Source organism: Macaca thibetana, chromosome 14 (assembly GCF_024542745.1).
Source record: "Macaca thibetana thibetana isolate TM-01 chromosome 14, ASM2454274v1, whole genome shotgun sequence".
Lineage (NCBI taxonomy): Eukaryota > Metazoa > Chordata > Mammalia > Primates > Cercopithecidae > Macaca > Macaca thibetana.
This window is the reverse complement of record NC_065591.1, coordinates 80,025,636-80,043,247: the sequence shown is the minus strand read 5'-3', so window position 1 is coordinate 80,043,247 and position 17,612 is coordinate 80,025,636. Positions and strand designations below refer to the sequence as shown.

The following is a 17,612-nucleotide window of genomic DNA, read 5'->3' as shown; positions in this document are numbered from 1 at the left end:
TGGAACACAGCCTAGCTCATTCATTTATGTATTCCCTTTGCACTTTTTAGGTTGAGTAGTTGTGACTGAAGTCTTCTAGCCTGCAAGCCTAAAATGTTTACTATCTAGTCCTTCAAAAAGAAATTTGCCAACCTCTGCAAACAAGCGAAATAATGTGTATCAGAGTAGAGCAGGAGTCCACAAACTACAGCCTCTGGAGCCAAAACCACCCTACTGCCTGTTTTTGTAAATAAAAGTTTTATAGAAACATAGTAAGTCAGAGCCTGAAATTGTCTGTGCCCAAGTCTCTCCTCAGAAATTTAGCACAGCATTTTCCCTTTCTGTCTCCCACATGCTACACAGCCATTCTGGATCATGTGCCCCGCCTCCATGAGGAGATGTTCTAACATGAGGGTGACTAGGCTCTGGAGCCAAAGCATCTTAGTTCAAATCCTGGATCTGTTAAAAATAATAGTTATTTTTCAGTTCTAACACTGAAATAAGACAAAGGGCCATATGAGTGAAATGAAGTGTAAAGAATATATTTAACACTTAGGTTACTTTAGCTCCCTCATGATCAGAATATGCTAATAAATTGAGAGATTGACAGAAAAAATTGATTCTGTTTCACTGTGGCTCACACCTGTAATCCCAGCACTTTGGGAGGCCGAGGCCGGTGGATCACTTGTCTGGATTTCAAGACCAGTCTGGCCAACATGGCTAAACCCTGTCTCTACTAAAAAAATACAAAAATTAGCCAGGCGTGGTGGCGCGTGTCTTTAATCCCAGCTTCTTGGGAGGTTGAGGCAAGAGAATCGCTTGAACCTGGGAGGCGCAAGTTGCAGTGAGCCAAGATCACGCCACTGCACTCCAGCCTGGGCAACACAGCAAGACTCCGCTGCTGGGGAAAAAAAAAAAAAAAAAAAAAGTTCATCATTTGTTCTTGTAGTTTTCTGGTGTGGACCTTGTCTCAGTGGAAAAGTATAGTGTGATAGACTGAGGAGAATTCTATTTCTGCCACTTAACAGCCCTGTTGCCTTGGTAAGAGCTCCTTATCTCTGAACTGAACTCCTTTTGTCCTTGGTAAAATGTGGTTACTATCATCTGCATCCTCATAGCCTTCTTGTAAGGATAATGTGAAGTCACTTTTGAAAAATGCCTTGAATGTGCCAGATGCTGTGTTTTTGTTGTTGTTGTTTGTTTTTGTTTTTGTTGTTTTTGTTTTTCCTTGGCCTTCATTCCTGAAGTGTTTTGTTATACACCTTTTGTTTGGTGGCCAAAAATGCTAACTACAGAAAAGTTTGTATCTCTTCTTTTTCTAGAATAATTCTTAAAGTGTAACCTCTCAGGGTGAAGTTTTTGTTTTGATTGGCACAGGGTGAAAAGGGGCACATTTCCTGTGAATGAGAGCCATGGAAAATGGACCTGAAATTTGAAAACAGATTTTACTTGGTTTCCTTTTCCCTTATTTGTTTGCAGTATAAAGAAGAGGGCATCAAGGTGACCATTTACTGCAATGAGACAATGACTGGGTGGGTGCATGATGTGCTGGGCCGGAACTGGGCTTGTTTCACCGGAAAGAAGGTGGGAACTGCCTCTGAGAATGTGTATGTGAACACAGCACACCTTAAGAATTCTCAGGAAAAGTGAGTTGCTACAAGTGAGATATACGTTTAGTTTTGTTTTATAGTATGTGTGAATATGTGTGTACATTTTTGGAATTTTAATTTGATTATACAAAATGTCTTTGGCTTAGAAATATTTGCCATGCTCTATAAAACCTTACTGAAAAAATAAATTAACCAATATAATTGAGAGTATTTTTTCAAAGTATTCCAAAAGTAATGGACCAATGATTTCTTTAAGTGAAATCATGTAATGGACCACAGAATTGCAAATTACTAATAAAGAAAAGCCATTTTACTTGTTGCCATGTAATAAGGCCATGTCGCATAATACATGTAGATACATATATTTATGCTGCAACAAGTATAGGTGATACTAACTGGGCAACTTTTAAACAAGACCATAAATAACTGGAATCAAAGTTCTTAGTATTTATGCAGCCTGTTGGTTTGCTAGGGCTGCCATAACAAAGTACCACAGACTGGGTGGCTTAAGGAAGGTTGTTTTCTCACAGTTTTGGAGGCTAGAAGTCCAAGATCGAGGTGTTGTCAGGTTTGGTTTCTTCCAAGGCCACACTCCTTGGCTTGCAGATGTCTGCCTGCTTACCGGGTCCCTAAACAGTCTTTTCTGACTGTCCTAATCTCCTCTTCTTATAAGGACACTGGTCATATTGGATTGGGAGCTACCCATATGACCTAATTTTGCTTTAATTACCTCTTTAAAACTCTGTCTCCAAATACAGTCATATGGCTGCAATACAGGGGGTTAGAATTTCAACATACGACTTTTGGGGGGACACAATTCAGACTATAACCTGCAGTTAATGTTTACTGTTAAATGAAATCTGTAACTAACTGTGAACCACACAAACAGGAGATTTCAAATAAGACTTTATTAGTTGTGGAAGGAAGAGATGAAATGTTACCTTTTCTGTTTTATGTAGTTGTAAAAGCCACTAAAAATGTACATGTACAAATCATCCCAAGCCAGGCAACACTAGCAATGAATGACTGCAGCACAGAGGTAAGAGAGATGATTTAAAGGAGAATGAATTGTCTGCAAAAGTGCTGAACAAGATCTAGATTAATTCATCCTCTTCATTTTGAGTTTAGGTTTTAAATAGCTTTGTTTGGCTTGGTCCTAGAGCTATGCATTTCCTTTTAATTTGTTTACTTTGCACCCTACCATTTAGGATATGCTATGTACTATTGTACTCTATTTGATATTCCAAACATTGTCTCATTTAATGAAGAAGCTCCTAACCAGAGTGCTCAGCACCTACATTGCCTCACCTGTGAAATGAGCATGTGGGACTGAATTGCCTTTGAGGTCTCTTTCAGCTCTTAATGATCTGTTATCCCATAGGAAGATACATTATTTTTAATCTCGTTGACCTTAAACACCAAAAATAATATTATTTAAGACGGAGGATGCTATTTTGTCATTACTTTAATGCACATATCAACACACGAGGTTTTGCTAGATGTTACGATAAAGCAAGGGAAACAGCAGGCTACTGCTCCTCAAATATCTACAGTCAATGAAGTATTGACTCTCATTGGGGAAAATATCTTAAAAGTATTTTATTTACAATTTAAAATATATTATTTTGCCTAAAGAAACAATGAAACAACAATAACTTGTTTTTGTTATTGTGTTAGTGTAGTCATACATATGATACAGTTTTATAATCTGCTTGATGAAGGTACCTCTCTGGTTTTTTCACACTTTGCAACAAGTGGGAAAGACAAAAACATTAAAACATTATCAACCTGGTTGCACGTTTTTCTGATTATTTTCAGTACTCTCAGGTTCTTAGACCATATCAAAATTCTCTCTCTACACACATGATTTATAACAGAAAGGAAAGTTTGCAGTATGCCTAAAATGTTACTCAGGTTAATTATATCTTGCTTTGCATAGTTGAATGTTTATAGAAGTCTCAGATAGTGAGTCACTCTGAAACCACAGACTCTTTTTTAATAATAATAATATGGTGAGTTCTGTAATTCATAGCATCTAGCACACAGGTATGATAAATGTTTGAATTAAGTGAATAATCAACTCCCTGAATTTTTCTGCTTTGTAAATATGCTCTTTGTGTGTTATGTCTATTTACATAAGTATCCAAGCATTTGGCACAAGGTAAACAAATGTGGCTCAGATTTTAATGTTATTGTGAATCACCTGGGGATCTTGTTAAAAGAAGAAATGCAGATTCTGATTCAGGTGATCTGCACTGAGCACCTAAAGTATGCATTTCTAACAAACTTCCAGGTGTTGCTGCTGATACTGGTTCAAGAACTAAATTCTGAGTAACAAGTATAAGCCAAACGTCCATAAAGTATAATTTATTTTTGCATCATATGGTTATAATGCTTGCATGTTGTATATATGTTGCATACAGGTTTTGCTGTTCTCTTTTTTCATATTAAAAAGGTTATAAAGGTACATTGTAGAAACTGTAGGGGATAGGGGAAAGCTGGGCATCTCATGCCACCACTCAGCGGTAACCATGTTTGACATTTTAAAAAATGCATTTATAGTGTGTGTGCGCGTGTATGTGTGTGTGTGAGTGTGTGTGCACATACATATGTATGTATATATTATGCATACACATTAATATGCATATATACATATATTACTGTCCAAAAGTTGATAAATTGATTATGATTATGTATAAACTTTGGTTTCTTCTTATATTTAATATAGTTGTGAGCACTCTTCCATATCATTAAATAACTTTCTAGACATTTTTAATGAATATATTATATAGAAAATGAAATATTAATCGGTTCCTTATCCTTGAATATTTATTTCAGTTATTTACAATCTATTAGTAGTTTAAAAGTACTTCATGGAAAATCCTTATACATGCATCTTAGTTAACTTTAACTTTTATTTTTAGAGAAGACATGCCAGGCTCTTCTAGGCTATTGATACATATTGCCAATTACCTTCCTGAAAGATTGTACCACTTTCCACTTAAGCACAGAGTGTGATGCCTGTTTTAATTACTCTATTTACATCAGTAAGGACTGTATCTGAAATGATCTCATTTTGGGGGACAGGTATTCTAATAGGCTCTACAAATATGACCACAACTTTGTGAAAGCTATCAATGCCATTCAGAAGTCTTGGACTGCAACTACATACATGGAATATGAGACTCTTACCCTGGGAGATATGATTAAGAGAAGTGGTGGCCACAGTCGAAAAATCCCAAGGTAATAAAGCACACATTTTATCATTAATAAAAATATGAATGCTGAATACCATCCTCCAACATCCAGTCCTACTGGTGTTGCTCGCCGTTTTATTGGTCGTCCCAGTTGTAACTTTTTATGTGATCTGTTAACAATCTTTCTCTCCTATTGATACATGTTCTGTCACTTTCCAAGTCCTATTTATGAGTTTTTCTTTCACATGTCTGTTGTTTCCATTGCCCCCTTTCCATTTTCTACACTCTGGCATGGAGCTTTGTCCTGTTTCCCTCATGCTGTGGATTAGCCTCCTGCCTGTAACCGCCTGAGGGGTTCTTCCTGCTTGCCGCATAAGGAAAGACCATGGCAATGTAGTAGGGAAAGAGCTTGAGAGATACTAGGCTGGCCACGCCATGTGGGGGATGGAGTTCATATTCAAATTATCTTGTCCAAAGCTCATAGGTAGGAGATGGAATTGAGTGAAGTAGGAAATATTAAAGCAGATATTATAGTCTGGCTGCCTGATTTTCACTAGCGGTTTTGTATATAAATTAGTTCTGTTCTAAGAATCCAGTGACATAATAGAAACTCTCAAAGATTCTTAGCTTGTGATATAGGGAGTCTGTGAAACTGCTGAAATTACAGACAACATTTATTGTTTATGAGCATTTCTGAATCTAGAGCTTTCACTAGATTTGTAAAGAATGTGGGCCAAAAGATTAAGAGCCAATCATGTGTCTTTTACTCAAAATGTTTGTAATTCTCACCTTTTTATCCCCCAAACTCCTTTTTCTCTCTCTCCATTTTCACAGTGTTACTGGAAAGGGGTCCTGATCCAGACGCCAAGAAAGGGCTGTTGGATCTTGTGTAGGAAAGAATTTAGGGCGAGTCCTCAGTGCAAAGTGAAAGCAAGTTTATTAAGAAAGTAAAGGAATAAAAGAATGGCTACTCCATAGACAGAGCAGCCCTGAGGGTAGCTGGTTGTCCATTTTTATGGTTATTTCTTGATTATATGCTAAGCAAGGGATGGATTATTCATGCCTCCCCTTTTTAGACCATATAGGATAACTTCCTGACATTGTCATGGCATTCTTTTTTTTTTTTTTTTTTCAGAGTCTTACTGTGTTGCCCAGGCTGGAGTGCAGTGGAGCAGTCTCGGCTCACTGCAACCTCCGCCTCCTGGGTTTAAATCATTCTCTTGCCTCAGCCTCCCAAGTAGCTGGGATCACAGGCGTGATCAACCAATGTTTGTATTTTTAGTTGAGACAGAGTTTCGCCATGTTGACCAGGCTGATCTCAAACTCCTGACCTCAGGAGTTCCTCACTCCACCCACCTCGGCCTCCCAAAGTGCTGAGATTACAGATGTGAGCCACCGCGCCTGGTCTGTCATGGCATTCTTAAACTGTCTAGCACTGGTGGGAGTGTAGCAGTGAGGAAGACCAGAGGTCACTCTCATCGCCCTCTTGGTGTTGGTGGGTTTTAGCTGGCTTCTTTACTGCAACCTGTTCTATCAGCAAGGTCTTTATGACCTATATCTTGTGCTGACCTCCTATCTCATTCTATGACTTAGAATACCTTAACTGTCTGGGAATGCAGCCCAGTAGGTATCAGCCTCATCTTACCCAGCTCCTATTCAAGATGGAGTTGTTCTGGTTCAAACACCTTTGACAACAACATTAAGCCTCAGTTTTCACATTGTTTTTGTTTTGTGTGTGCAATGATGGGCAAATCTCTACCTTATGGGATGGTAGAAAAAAGGAACTTAATATTGAAATGACTGTTTTGTGCCAGATAATTGCTTTAAACTGTATCAGCATCTTATTTAGTCCTGTTGATGACATGGATGTTATCTTCATAACAGCTGCCATTTTATTAAGGACTTACCAGAAAAAGGCACTGTTCTGAGCACTTGTTACCCATCATTACATTGAATTTTCGTAACAACCCTTTGAGGTAAGCATGATTATAACCACTTAAATAGAAGTTAACTGTAGTTTCGTATTGTTAGGTTCCTTGCCAAATGTTACACAGATAGTAAGTGATAAAATCATATGCCCTGAAATTACACTGCACTGCCAAACTTAAATTTCTTTTTTATCCTTTATATTCTTAGGTTTAAACAAGGCAACTAGTTAACACATACTGGATTTTGTCCACAGTTCCTGGCTCATAACTCCCATAGGCCTTGTTACTTTCTTTTAATGTGGGGGCACATTAGGCCTCAGAAAACAGAATCTCTCTCTCTCTCTTCTTCCGCCCTTCTCTCACCTGCCCAGGGCAGCACTCTAATCTTCCCCTGCCTTTCTGATCTTGGGTCATAGGACTTTCATTTCCAAAGATGTCCTGTGTCATACCCTAAAGGAAAGAACGCTGCAGAGAGAGGCTAAGAAGAATCTGAACAGACAGGTCTGGCTGTGTTTACATCATACCCTTTTTGTCCAATCACATCTCTACATGGTTGTCAATTGTGCCTATTCAGTGTAGTCTCCATATAAGGCTCACAAAGACAGGGTGCAGAGAGTTTCCAGATAACTGAACACGTGGAAGTTCCTGGAGGGTGCTGTGCTCAGGGAGGGCATGGAAGCTGTGTGCCCCTTCCCTCATACCTTGCCCTACTCATTTCTTCATCTGTTTCATTTGTAGTATCTTTTATAATAAACCAATAAACATTAGTTAGTATTTCTCTGCGTTCTGTGAGCCACTCTAGCAAAGTAATTGAACCCAAGAAGGGTGTCATAGCATCCCCACATTATAGCTGGTTGGTCAGAAGCACAGGTAAACAACCTAGGGCTTTCAATTGGCATTGGAAGTAGGGGGCTGTTTTGTGGGACGGAGCCCTCAACCTGTGAGATCTGGTGCCATCTCCAGGTACACAGTGTCAAAACTGGATTGGGGGACACCCAGCTAGTAGCCACTGTGAAAATGGTTGCTTGCTTGATATGTGGGGAGAAACCCACATGCATTTGATCACAGAATTCTTTTGTGTTGATAGTTGATAGTGTTCAGTGAGAGATTAAAAAAAAAACTGAGTTTCTTCTTCAACATACTCTCTCAATGTGAAACCACAGAAACTATTTCTATTCAAAGATGGAAATAGTTTGCATCTTAGTTTTTAGTTATATATCTTAGAAGAAATGTCCAAGCTTTGTTTTTTCTCTCACCCCATATATAAAGTTACCTATGAGGCATAGATTTTTATGATCCTTGATTATTTAGACTTTGTCCAGGTTGTATGTTTTATAGCATTACTGTAACTTCTTTCTATTTGTTATAGTAATTTTTGTATGCATTATTTCTCTTAACATTGTCTTCCATATTGTTAATGACCATCCCATATTTATCTCTGTATCATGTATATCTTCAACCAATGTGACTGGTTTAGGAGAAAAAAAATTAGTGAACAATTAACTAGCATTTCTCTAGTCTATACAATTGTCAGGGTTACAGTTGCTATTCTTGAAGAAATCATTGTTGTTTTTCTCTTTGTTTCCTCTCAATTCCATTTTGTCATGTATTCTTAACCTGTGTTATATATAAGAGAAGTTGTGACAGACAGGACCAGTTGTGAATAGATGCAGAGGGTATGAAGTAGCCCAGAAAGAATCTTTGCCATTGACTAAATTTTAGCCTAGTAAAAAACATCTGGTAACCACTGAAAAACTAGAACAGTGTGATATGACAATGCCCAGTTGAATAAGAAATTCAAGTAGTTTGTAGTAACAAAAAATAATTGTTACCACATTGTGACTGTAGTGCCCTCACAAAAAATTTGAAGGAGCAGAGAGAGAGAGGAAGTGAGTTTTCGCTGGGGGCTGGTGAGGGGAGGCTACTTTATGAGCAGTTTTTAAAATTAGAAGTTAGGGAAAAACTCTTAGGGGAGTTTTAAGTGGTGAGTAACAGGTGCTTGAGGTTACAGGAGCAGCAGCATAAAGACATAGAACAGAGAGGCCATTTGGCAGTCTTCGGGAAACTCCGAGAAGTCGAATGTGTCTAACGCTGTGGTGTGTTTCTCTCTCTCTCTCTCTCTCTCTCTCTCTCTGTATGTGTGAAATCGCTAATATAGAGAAGCTGTTAGAACAATTTCTCACTTCCCAAAAATGTCTGTTCATTCATGGGCCTAGGCACCTCTCCTTTGTGTGTCTTACAGCCCAACACTATCATATAAGGTGTGGTTCTATAATGAAACAGTTTTATCTGTTGCTTACGGAGCTAGTCAGCCTATGTTATGTTTATATTACTGGTTGAGGGTGTCCAGGTTCTTGGCGTTTTGAACAAAGAATTGGACAAAATGTACAAATGAAGCAAGGAAAGAATGAAGCAACAAAAGCAGAGATTTGTTGAAAATGAAAGCACACTCCACAGGATGGGAGTGGGCCTAAGTAAATGACTCAAGGCCCTCGTTACAGAATTTTCTGGGGTTTCAATACCCTCTAGAGGTTTTCCATTGGTTACCTGGTATATGCCCTATGTAAGTGAAGAGGGTGGAGTATACTTACAAAGTCATTTACTAGGTATGAGCCCTGTGTTAATGGAGAGGATGTTACTCCTGGGGGTTGTGGCCTGTGTAAATGCAGAGGATGAAGTGAAGTTACAAAGCAGTTCACATTCCTGCCACTGCTGAAGTGTTGCCATTTTATTTAGTTCTAGGAAGTCAGCATGAATTGGCCTTATGTTCCCTGCCTCCAGACCCTATTCTCCTGCCTCACATAGACCTTGTTTTTCCTTTGCCAACTTCACTTCTTTTACAGCCACCCCACTACCAATGTGTCTGTCTCCTAAGTCAAACATCAGTGATTCCTCTGTTTTTTCTAAACCCTTCTTATATCTTCTACTTCTCATCTCTTTCTTGGTCAAAAATCTTTCAAAAGTGAGTAAGAATGCAGCTATTCAGGCAAACTAAAAATAACATCATAGTGATACACAAAACCAGTGTGATTTCACAAGGGAAAATTATCAATACTAGATACTGAAAAAGAAACAGTGAATGAAAGCCATTTACAGAACTCTGTTGTATAATTGACACATTGAATCACTCACAGAACAAGTGCTCTTTGGGTCTGAATCTAGATCCTAGCTAGTCTGGTAGCTGAAATCATAGAATTGTAATAGAGTTTAGAAAATCATCCTCAAATGAAAGATTATATGTTGATATCAAATGTGTATTTCCTTTCTAGGCCCAAACCTGCCCCACTTACTGCTGAAATACAGCAAAAGATTTTGCATTTGCCAACATCTTGGGACTGGAGAAATGTTCACGGTATCAATTTTGTCAGTCCTGTTCGAAACCAAGGTAAAAAAGAATTCTAAGTTTTTTATTAATTTGTTCTGAACTATTTATTGAACATTTGCTCTGTGATGGATTTTGGGGATACCTAGATGGAATGGGCATGATCCCCTTATTATAGAAATAGAAAATAGATGGCCTATGAATTATTCTTTCCTTTTATATCCATAGCAGACTTTGGTTAAAAATTTTCTTTTCAACTGAGCTTAGCATTTCCTCAGTGCTTTTCTCAATATATTTTCCAGGTAGCTAGTGACAATCAGAGTGATATGTAAGACAAACTCATTTGCCCTCCTAGTAGGAAAGATTCTAGTAGAAGCAAAGAATTGTATGCCATTCTGCAAGTGGTTTGTTGGAATCTTTGTTTGCTATCTGTCCCTCTATTCCCCCACCCCCATTAATTTAGTCATTAATTACTACATGAACCCATAAAATAAATCCTTAAATTATTCTCCTGGTAGACTTTTTGAGCTGTGTAAGGACCTTTCAATTCACTTTACGTTAAAATATGACATGTGATGGTAAGTATTAACCCAGCTTCCTGAGTGATGGCGTGAGGGCAGAGCTCAGGTTCATGAAAATATTCCTATCATTGAATTTTACCAGTTATTTTCAGAAATTTGATAACATTTGATTTCATAACATGTCCTCTAACTGCACTTGATAGCAAATTATCTTTTTATCCTGAGTTGTAGCCCACAGTGACTTGGAGAATCTATGCAATACTCAAGTGTATTACTTCTAAGCTCATTTTGAAGATAATACTACCCATGACTGATTTGTTACTATAAAATAGGTTTAGTATTTGCTATCTGGAAACATTCTGATTAGTGTCTCCTGGGAGGATTATAAATTTATAGTACCCAAAGATAAACTGTTGTTTCCCTTTCGTAAAATTCTAGTGATAATCATTCTCTGCCATGTCTTATTTTCATCACTTGCCCTTCAAGCTCCCATCTCACTGAATTCTTGCAGTGTTCTGAATGTTGAGAGTCCCAAGTAGGTCTTATAACAGCCAGTGAGCAACATTTCTCTTCTTCATCAGACACCAAGGGTCTCATCTCTTTGCTTTTCTACCAGTTATTCTAGGCTCTTCAGCTCTAAAGAAAGTATAGGTCCTGAAATCTTTCCCTACCTTCTCAGTTTCCTGGGAAGGCTTCCTTGGAAAGTGGGATTGGAAATAAGATAAATTTGAACATAATCGAGAAATGAATGCAAAGTGAAATTGAAGGGTCCATGTTAAGAGATTGCAAGTTACGCTATCACCAACTAGATTTTTTATGTCTATTTGAGAGGATTAATTAATAGTGCATATCATGTGTTGACTTGATCATTGAGGTCCTGGCACATGGTTAGCATTGCTATAATGTGAGCTACTGATATTACAGTGTTGCTTCTTGTGTTGTTACTGGAACATCTAAAATGTGTTAGGATTTTTTTTAATGGCAGAGAAAATAAGGACTAATATGACATAGTCCTTGTTCTGGTGATTTACAGTTTAGCAAGACATACAAGCAAAACATTAAAATATGATAACTACTTTAATAAAGCATTTTTTAAATTCACTGGCAACATAAGAGATGGTAGAAAAGTTTAGCAAACCCTTCCCAAAAGATATGATTGACAAGTTATATGAGATAATAATTCAGGTAAAGGAAATTAGACTTTCTAAAGCCAAATTATTTGACATTGGTTTTCATATACCTTGGTAAAAGCTATTATTTTCTCCAATGTTCTTTATTCTCTGACTGTTATAAATAAGATTTGTACAGAGAAATGGCAATTTCAAAACAGAGGGCTTTGATGGATTAATTGCTTTTGAATTGATCCCTCATCTACAGTATCTTGTCAGGTACTTGAGAAAATAATGTACTTAGAGGTTCCTCTTTTGACTTTCTTTTGGTATTCTATACTGTAAGTTGGGGAAAAAAGTATTTTCTCTTCCTGCTAATTGGGCTACTTGAAAATTCCCACCAACTTTGCCAATACCAGTGTTCTGTATAACCCAGATTTCAGAATTAGCTGCAATTAAGGGAATTCACAGCTTTTCTCTAGTCAGAGAGCAAATTGAAATTAAAGAAAAAAGAAATAGTGGGAGGACAAATGAGGTCTTACCTTTACACTTGGAAACAGATTTAAGAACAAGCCTTATAGCTAGATTTATTAATACTTTGAGGTATGAGAGGGAAGAGAAGCTTAGAAATAGGGCAGAATGGGCTTTCTTTGTTCTTCTCCCAGCTATACTGTTTTTATTTATTTTTGTATTTTTAAGAGAGAAGGGAAGTGTCTCTCCTGGGTCATATTAACTAGGAAATACAGAGTGTTTTCATAATGCATGAAGTCTAGTCCATTTAAGTCTTTTTTCAAAATGCTGTTTATACTATTTGAGCAGGAAGGCAGAGACCTTAAACTGCTCCACCCAATTCATTTTACACAAAAGATTAAAAAAAAAAAAAAACAGTGTCAAAAGGTCAAGCGCACAGTGTTGCACAACCAATGAGAGGCAAAATAAGAGAAGAGGGAAAAAAAAAAAAAAAAAAGAATCCTGACTCCTGACTCCTAGTGCAGCATGTTCTTCACTGGTGGAAGGTACTGCTGAATATAGTTATACCATATGAAAATAACACTATCTATCTGAGATTGTAGAAATTTGATTACTGCAGAGCTCTGGCTAGGCTAGAATCACTTCTTATTCTTTATTGCATTGCAGTATTCTTAAGAGATAAATGGTTCTTTTAGAATCAGATTGGCCTTGGCTGTTGAAATGAGGCATTAATTCCCTTGGTAGCTGACACATTCTTACAAGTCAGGGGCCTGATGAAGGTTATCTTTTTCCCTTGTTCCTGTGATTACTCTGTAAATAGAACACATTCGGAGCCCTTGAATGCACTTGTGGCCTGTCCCTCCCACAGTGATCGATGGTTAGATAATGCGAATTTAATGACCAGTACTGAGAGAGATTATTTCCATGGCTGCTATGGGCCGAGAAAGCTGGACAGTCAGAAAGGGACCCTTTCCAGACTCTCCTGGGATGTGTTATTTCTTTGACATTGGTTTCCTTTCATGAGGCGCCAAGGTGTATTTGTAAGTTGTCCAGTATTGTACAACTAATGAGGGGCAAAACAAGAAAGCAGGAAAAAAAAAAAACAAAAAACAAAAAACACAAGAATCCTCACTCCTAGTTCAGTGTGTTCTTCACTGTTGGAAGGTACTGCTGAACATAGTTATATGTTCAGTGTGCAATGTACAATGTTGACATTCTATCATTTGAAGGATGGGTCCTATAGATAGTATCATCTGCATGGTTTTGAAAACAAAAGATACAAGCTAATTTTGCTCTGTCTAGTGACTACGAGACAGGGAGAGAAAACCTGAACATTGGTTAAAGTAGACATGGACCCATAAATTGAAAAGGTCACTAATCCTGCCTTAGGAGACAGTAAGGCACTTGTCCCTGCTATCTATTAGCTGTGTGTCCTTGGACAGCTCATTGCTTCTTTCTGAGCCACCTTTACATGTTATCAAGTGAGCAGATTGTACACTAGATGAATTCACAGGGCCTTCTTCCAAGTGCTTTTCTAATCTTCATAATTTAGATAATCTCTCAGTAGGAAAACAGTGTATAATATGGTTAATCTGAGATTTTTAGGGGGAGAATTTTAGGGAACATCAGAAATGGCAGTAGTTAAAAGGAAACAGGGCTCAGACTGACTTCTGTCTATAACTTCACGTGGTAGAAGGAATGAGAGTTCTCTCTGGAGCTTTTTGTATTAGGTCACTAATCCCAAAGGCCCCACCTCCTAAGACCATCACTTTGGGGATTGGGGTTTTAACATGATTTTGGAGGGACATAAACCTTCATCTCATTGCATTAGAGGTATTTGAAAGCTCAGCTCACATGTATTCCTCCACAGTTTTCTCCCAACCTGATGGCTTTTAATGTTGCAAACATAAATCCTTTCATCATTATCAAGAATATTGCCAAAAGCTTCTCAGAAATTATGAGGGGATTTTTTAGTTTCTAAAATACTCTCAAAGAAAATCCCATGTACTAATGTTTGCCTTTTGATGAAAAATGATGAAATCTTAATGATTGCCTTCATAAGCTCAACAATGCTTGTTAGTTGAGTCTTCTTCTTGTGCTGATTCTTATAAATAACAACATTCAGTATAAACATTAATGTATGTGATTCACTAAGGTTTCTGTATGATTTTCTGTGAGGCTTCAGATGGCTCCTGGATTATGTATCTTTTTTTCATCTCCAGCATCCTGTGGCAGCTGCTACTCATTTGCTTCTGTGGGTATGCTAGAAGCGAGAATCCGTATACTAACCAACAATTCTCAGACCCCAATCCTGAGCCCTCAGGAGGTCGTGTCTTGCAGCCAGTATGCTCAAGGTAAGTGCTGCATTTCAGACACCATTTATGAGCTATTTACCTGTGTGGAGCTGGCTGTTGTTGGCAAAGGCAAAAGGATGGTGCAGTAAAGAGAGCACAGTGTCTATAGTCAGAAAACCTGGGTGCAAGTCTGGCCCTGTAACTTATTAATGGATGGTTTCTCATGGAATTCACTGTACCATCCATCAAAATGTCAATAGTTACTATATATTGAGTGAGTGCTGCCTTTTACATATATTGCCTAACAATGCTCAAAACTCTGAGAAGTAGTAAGTATAATCCCTATCTATGGACGGGGAACAGGAACAAAGAAATTTTTCTAATCATTTGAAGGTCTCACTGCTTTTAGCACTGGAGTTTCACTTCTAATTATCATCTCCAAAACCCAACTTTTTTTAAAACCATACTTACACTGGTTTCTCTCTGGGAGAATTTTAAAATTCTCTACTTAGGGTTGGGCGCAGTGGCTCATGCCTATAACCCCAGCACTTTGGGAGACTGAGATGGGTGAATCTCTTGAGTCCTGGAGTTTGAGACCAGCCTGGGCAACATGGCAAAACCCTGTCTGTATTAAAAATACAAAAAATTAGCTGGGCTTGGTGGCGTGCGCTTGAGAATCACTTGAGCCCGGGAGGTCAAGGCTGCAGTGAGCTGATATCATGCCACTGTACTCCAGTTATGAAAAAAAAAAAAAAATTAATTCTGTACTTAGGCTTTCAGATCAGGCTGTATGTGATGTATGTCAAAAACACAGCTATAATTGATTGAGGTAACAACATTACCATTTTAAAGGTTTATGCTGTCAAGCCCAGATTTGGCCACTAGGAATTTCCCAGCTCACCACTGAAACTGCTGATGAGTGATTATTTGCCAGTGAGCCTTTCATTCTTTCTAAAATACGTAATACTAGTTGTGACTTGTAGGCTATGGGGGCTATAGTATATAAGACAGTCTTTATCCTCATGAAGCTTACAGTTAAGTGAGAGATAGAGATTAAATAATTATAACAGTGTGAAGAACAGTGAAGAAAAAGTACAGAGTTATGGATATATATAATAGGGTCAGGACTACAAGAGGAAGGTAGGAAAGACATTTCAGCCAGAGGTTGTCAGGGAAAAGACTTGCTTGAGAAAGAGCCGAGGTGTGGGGTCTGGCTGCTTAGCAATGACCATAATACATAACTTTTGCTATTTTTACATGAAGTAACTAATTTAACCCTATGAGGAAAGTACTACTATCATCTAGATTTTACAGGTAAGTAAGCAGAGATACAGAAAAGTTATACTCTTCACACAGCTTTGGCTTTAAACCTATGTAGGCTTCAGAGCCTCCCCACTTAACCACTTTGCCATTGCTACATCCATGTTAGTTGCTAAGTAGATATCTGTTAAGTAGAAGGGGGATGAAAGGATAGTTAGCTAGCTGGAAAATGGATGGGTGAATGAAGTGACGCTTAAGCTAAGGACAACTTTCAGGGTAACATGCAAAGAATAATGGAGCAAAAAAGAAAAAAATAGAAAATGGGATAATCCTTTTTCAACTAAGGGGTAACCATGTGTGTTGTTCATCTTCAGGCTGTGAAGGCGGCTTCCCATACCTCACTGCAGGAAAGTACGCCCAAGATTTTGGGCTGGTGGAAGAAGCTTGCTTCCCTTACACAGGCACTGATTCTCCATGCAAAATGAAGGAAGACTGCTTTCGTTATTATTCCTCTGAGTACCACTATGTGGGAGGTTTCTATGGAGGCTGCAATGAAGCCCTGATGAAGCTTGAGTTGGTCTATCATGGGCCCTTGGCAGTTGCTTTTGAAGTCTATGATGACTTCCTCCACTACCAAAATGGGATCTACCACCACACTGGTCTAAGAGACCCTTTCAACCCCTTTGAGCTGACTAATCACGCTGTTCTGCTTGTGGGCTATGGCACTGACTCAGCCTCTGGGATGGATTACTGGATTGTTAAAAACAGCTGGGGCACCAGCTGGGGTGAAGATGGCTACTTCCGGATCCGCAGAGGAACAGATGAGTGTGCAATTGAGAGCATAGCAGTGGCAGCCACACCAATTCCTAAATTGTAGGGTATGCCTCCCAGTATTTCATAATGATCTGCATCAGTTGTAAAAGGGAATTGATATATTCACAGACTGGAGACTTTCAGCAGCAATTTCAGAAGCTTACAAATAGATTCCTATGAAGATTTTTGTCTTTAGAATTAAAACTGCCCTCAATTTTAATATACCTTTCAATCACCCACTGGCTACTTTTTTCTAAGTATTCAATTAAGTGGGAATATTCTGGAAGAGGGTCAGCTATGAAGTAATAGAGTTTGTTTAATCATTTGTAATTCAAACAGATGCTATATTTTTTAAAATCAATGTGAAAACATAGACTTATTTTTTAATTGTACCAATCACAAGAAAATAATGTCAATAATTATCAAAACTTTCGAAATAAATGCTCATATTTTTAAAATAAAGTTTTAAAAATAACTGCATTATAGAGTTTATGTTTACTTCAGTGAATTTTTATCATTGACTCAGTAAGATTCACTTATGTTACCTATGTAAGCACTTAAGAAGAAAAAACGTTTGAAGATATTTCAATTAAAATCAAAAGTATGAACCTTTATGACAGGGGATATACTCAGATAATGCCTAGTGAATCCTAAGATTATCCTTGATTATTTGATGAGTCAGAGACCTCAGAGGAAAAAAATAAGAGTTTTGACAAAATCTGGATATTGGTGAAATTATTCTATGGTGTGTATCTTGTATTTGGGAGTATTGGTTAGTTTTCAGTAGGTGAGCAATAATAGCTTAATGAGTGAAATACTAGCAGCTTAGATTTAAATAGATTTTTGGAATCTCCCAGAGATATTTCACAGTGGATATGAAACCTCTATGCTAAGTAACATATGCCTTCTCTTAGAAATTATGTGACAGGAGAATAAGGCAGTCAGAGCTCTGAAACATGAACATGGACCACAGCCTTATCGAGCTGGAAAGGACCATAAAGATCATGTAATTTAACCTCTTTGCACAGAGACTCAACTTAGAGGGCAAGTGATGTGTCTAAGGTCACATAGCTGGCAAGTGATGGAGTCATGCTTAAAACCTAAATCT

At 38.0% G+C, this 17,612-nt stretch overlaps 1 protein-coding gene across 1 annotated transcript in view; it reads left to right on the top strand.

Moving 5' to 3' along the window:
- Positions 1 to 16,984, top strand: part of CTSC (cathepsin C) — a 40,492-nt gene extending 23,508 nt beyond the window's left edge. The window contains exons 3-7 of the mRNA XM_050759515.1: positions 1,459 to 1,625; positions 4,677 to 4,832; positions 9,984 to 10,099; positions 14,360 to 14,491; positions 16,066 to 16,984. Of these exons, the coding sequence (XP_050615472.1) occupies positions 1,459 to 1,625; positions 4,677 to 4,832; positions 9,984 to 10,099; positions 14,360 to 14,491; positions 16,066 to 16,568 (1,074 nt within the window). The 3' untranslated portion in view covers positions 16,569 to 16,984. The remainder of the gene's footprint in view (positions 1 to 1,458; positions 1,626 to 4,676; positions 4,833 to 9,983; positions 10,100 to 14,359; positions 14,492 to 16,065) is intronic.
- The last annotated feature ends 628 nt before the right edge of the window (positions 16,985 to 17,612 follow it).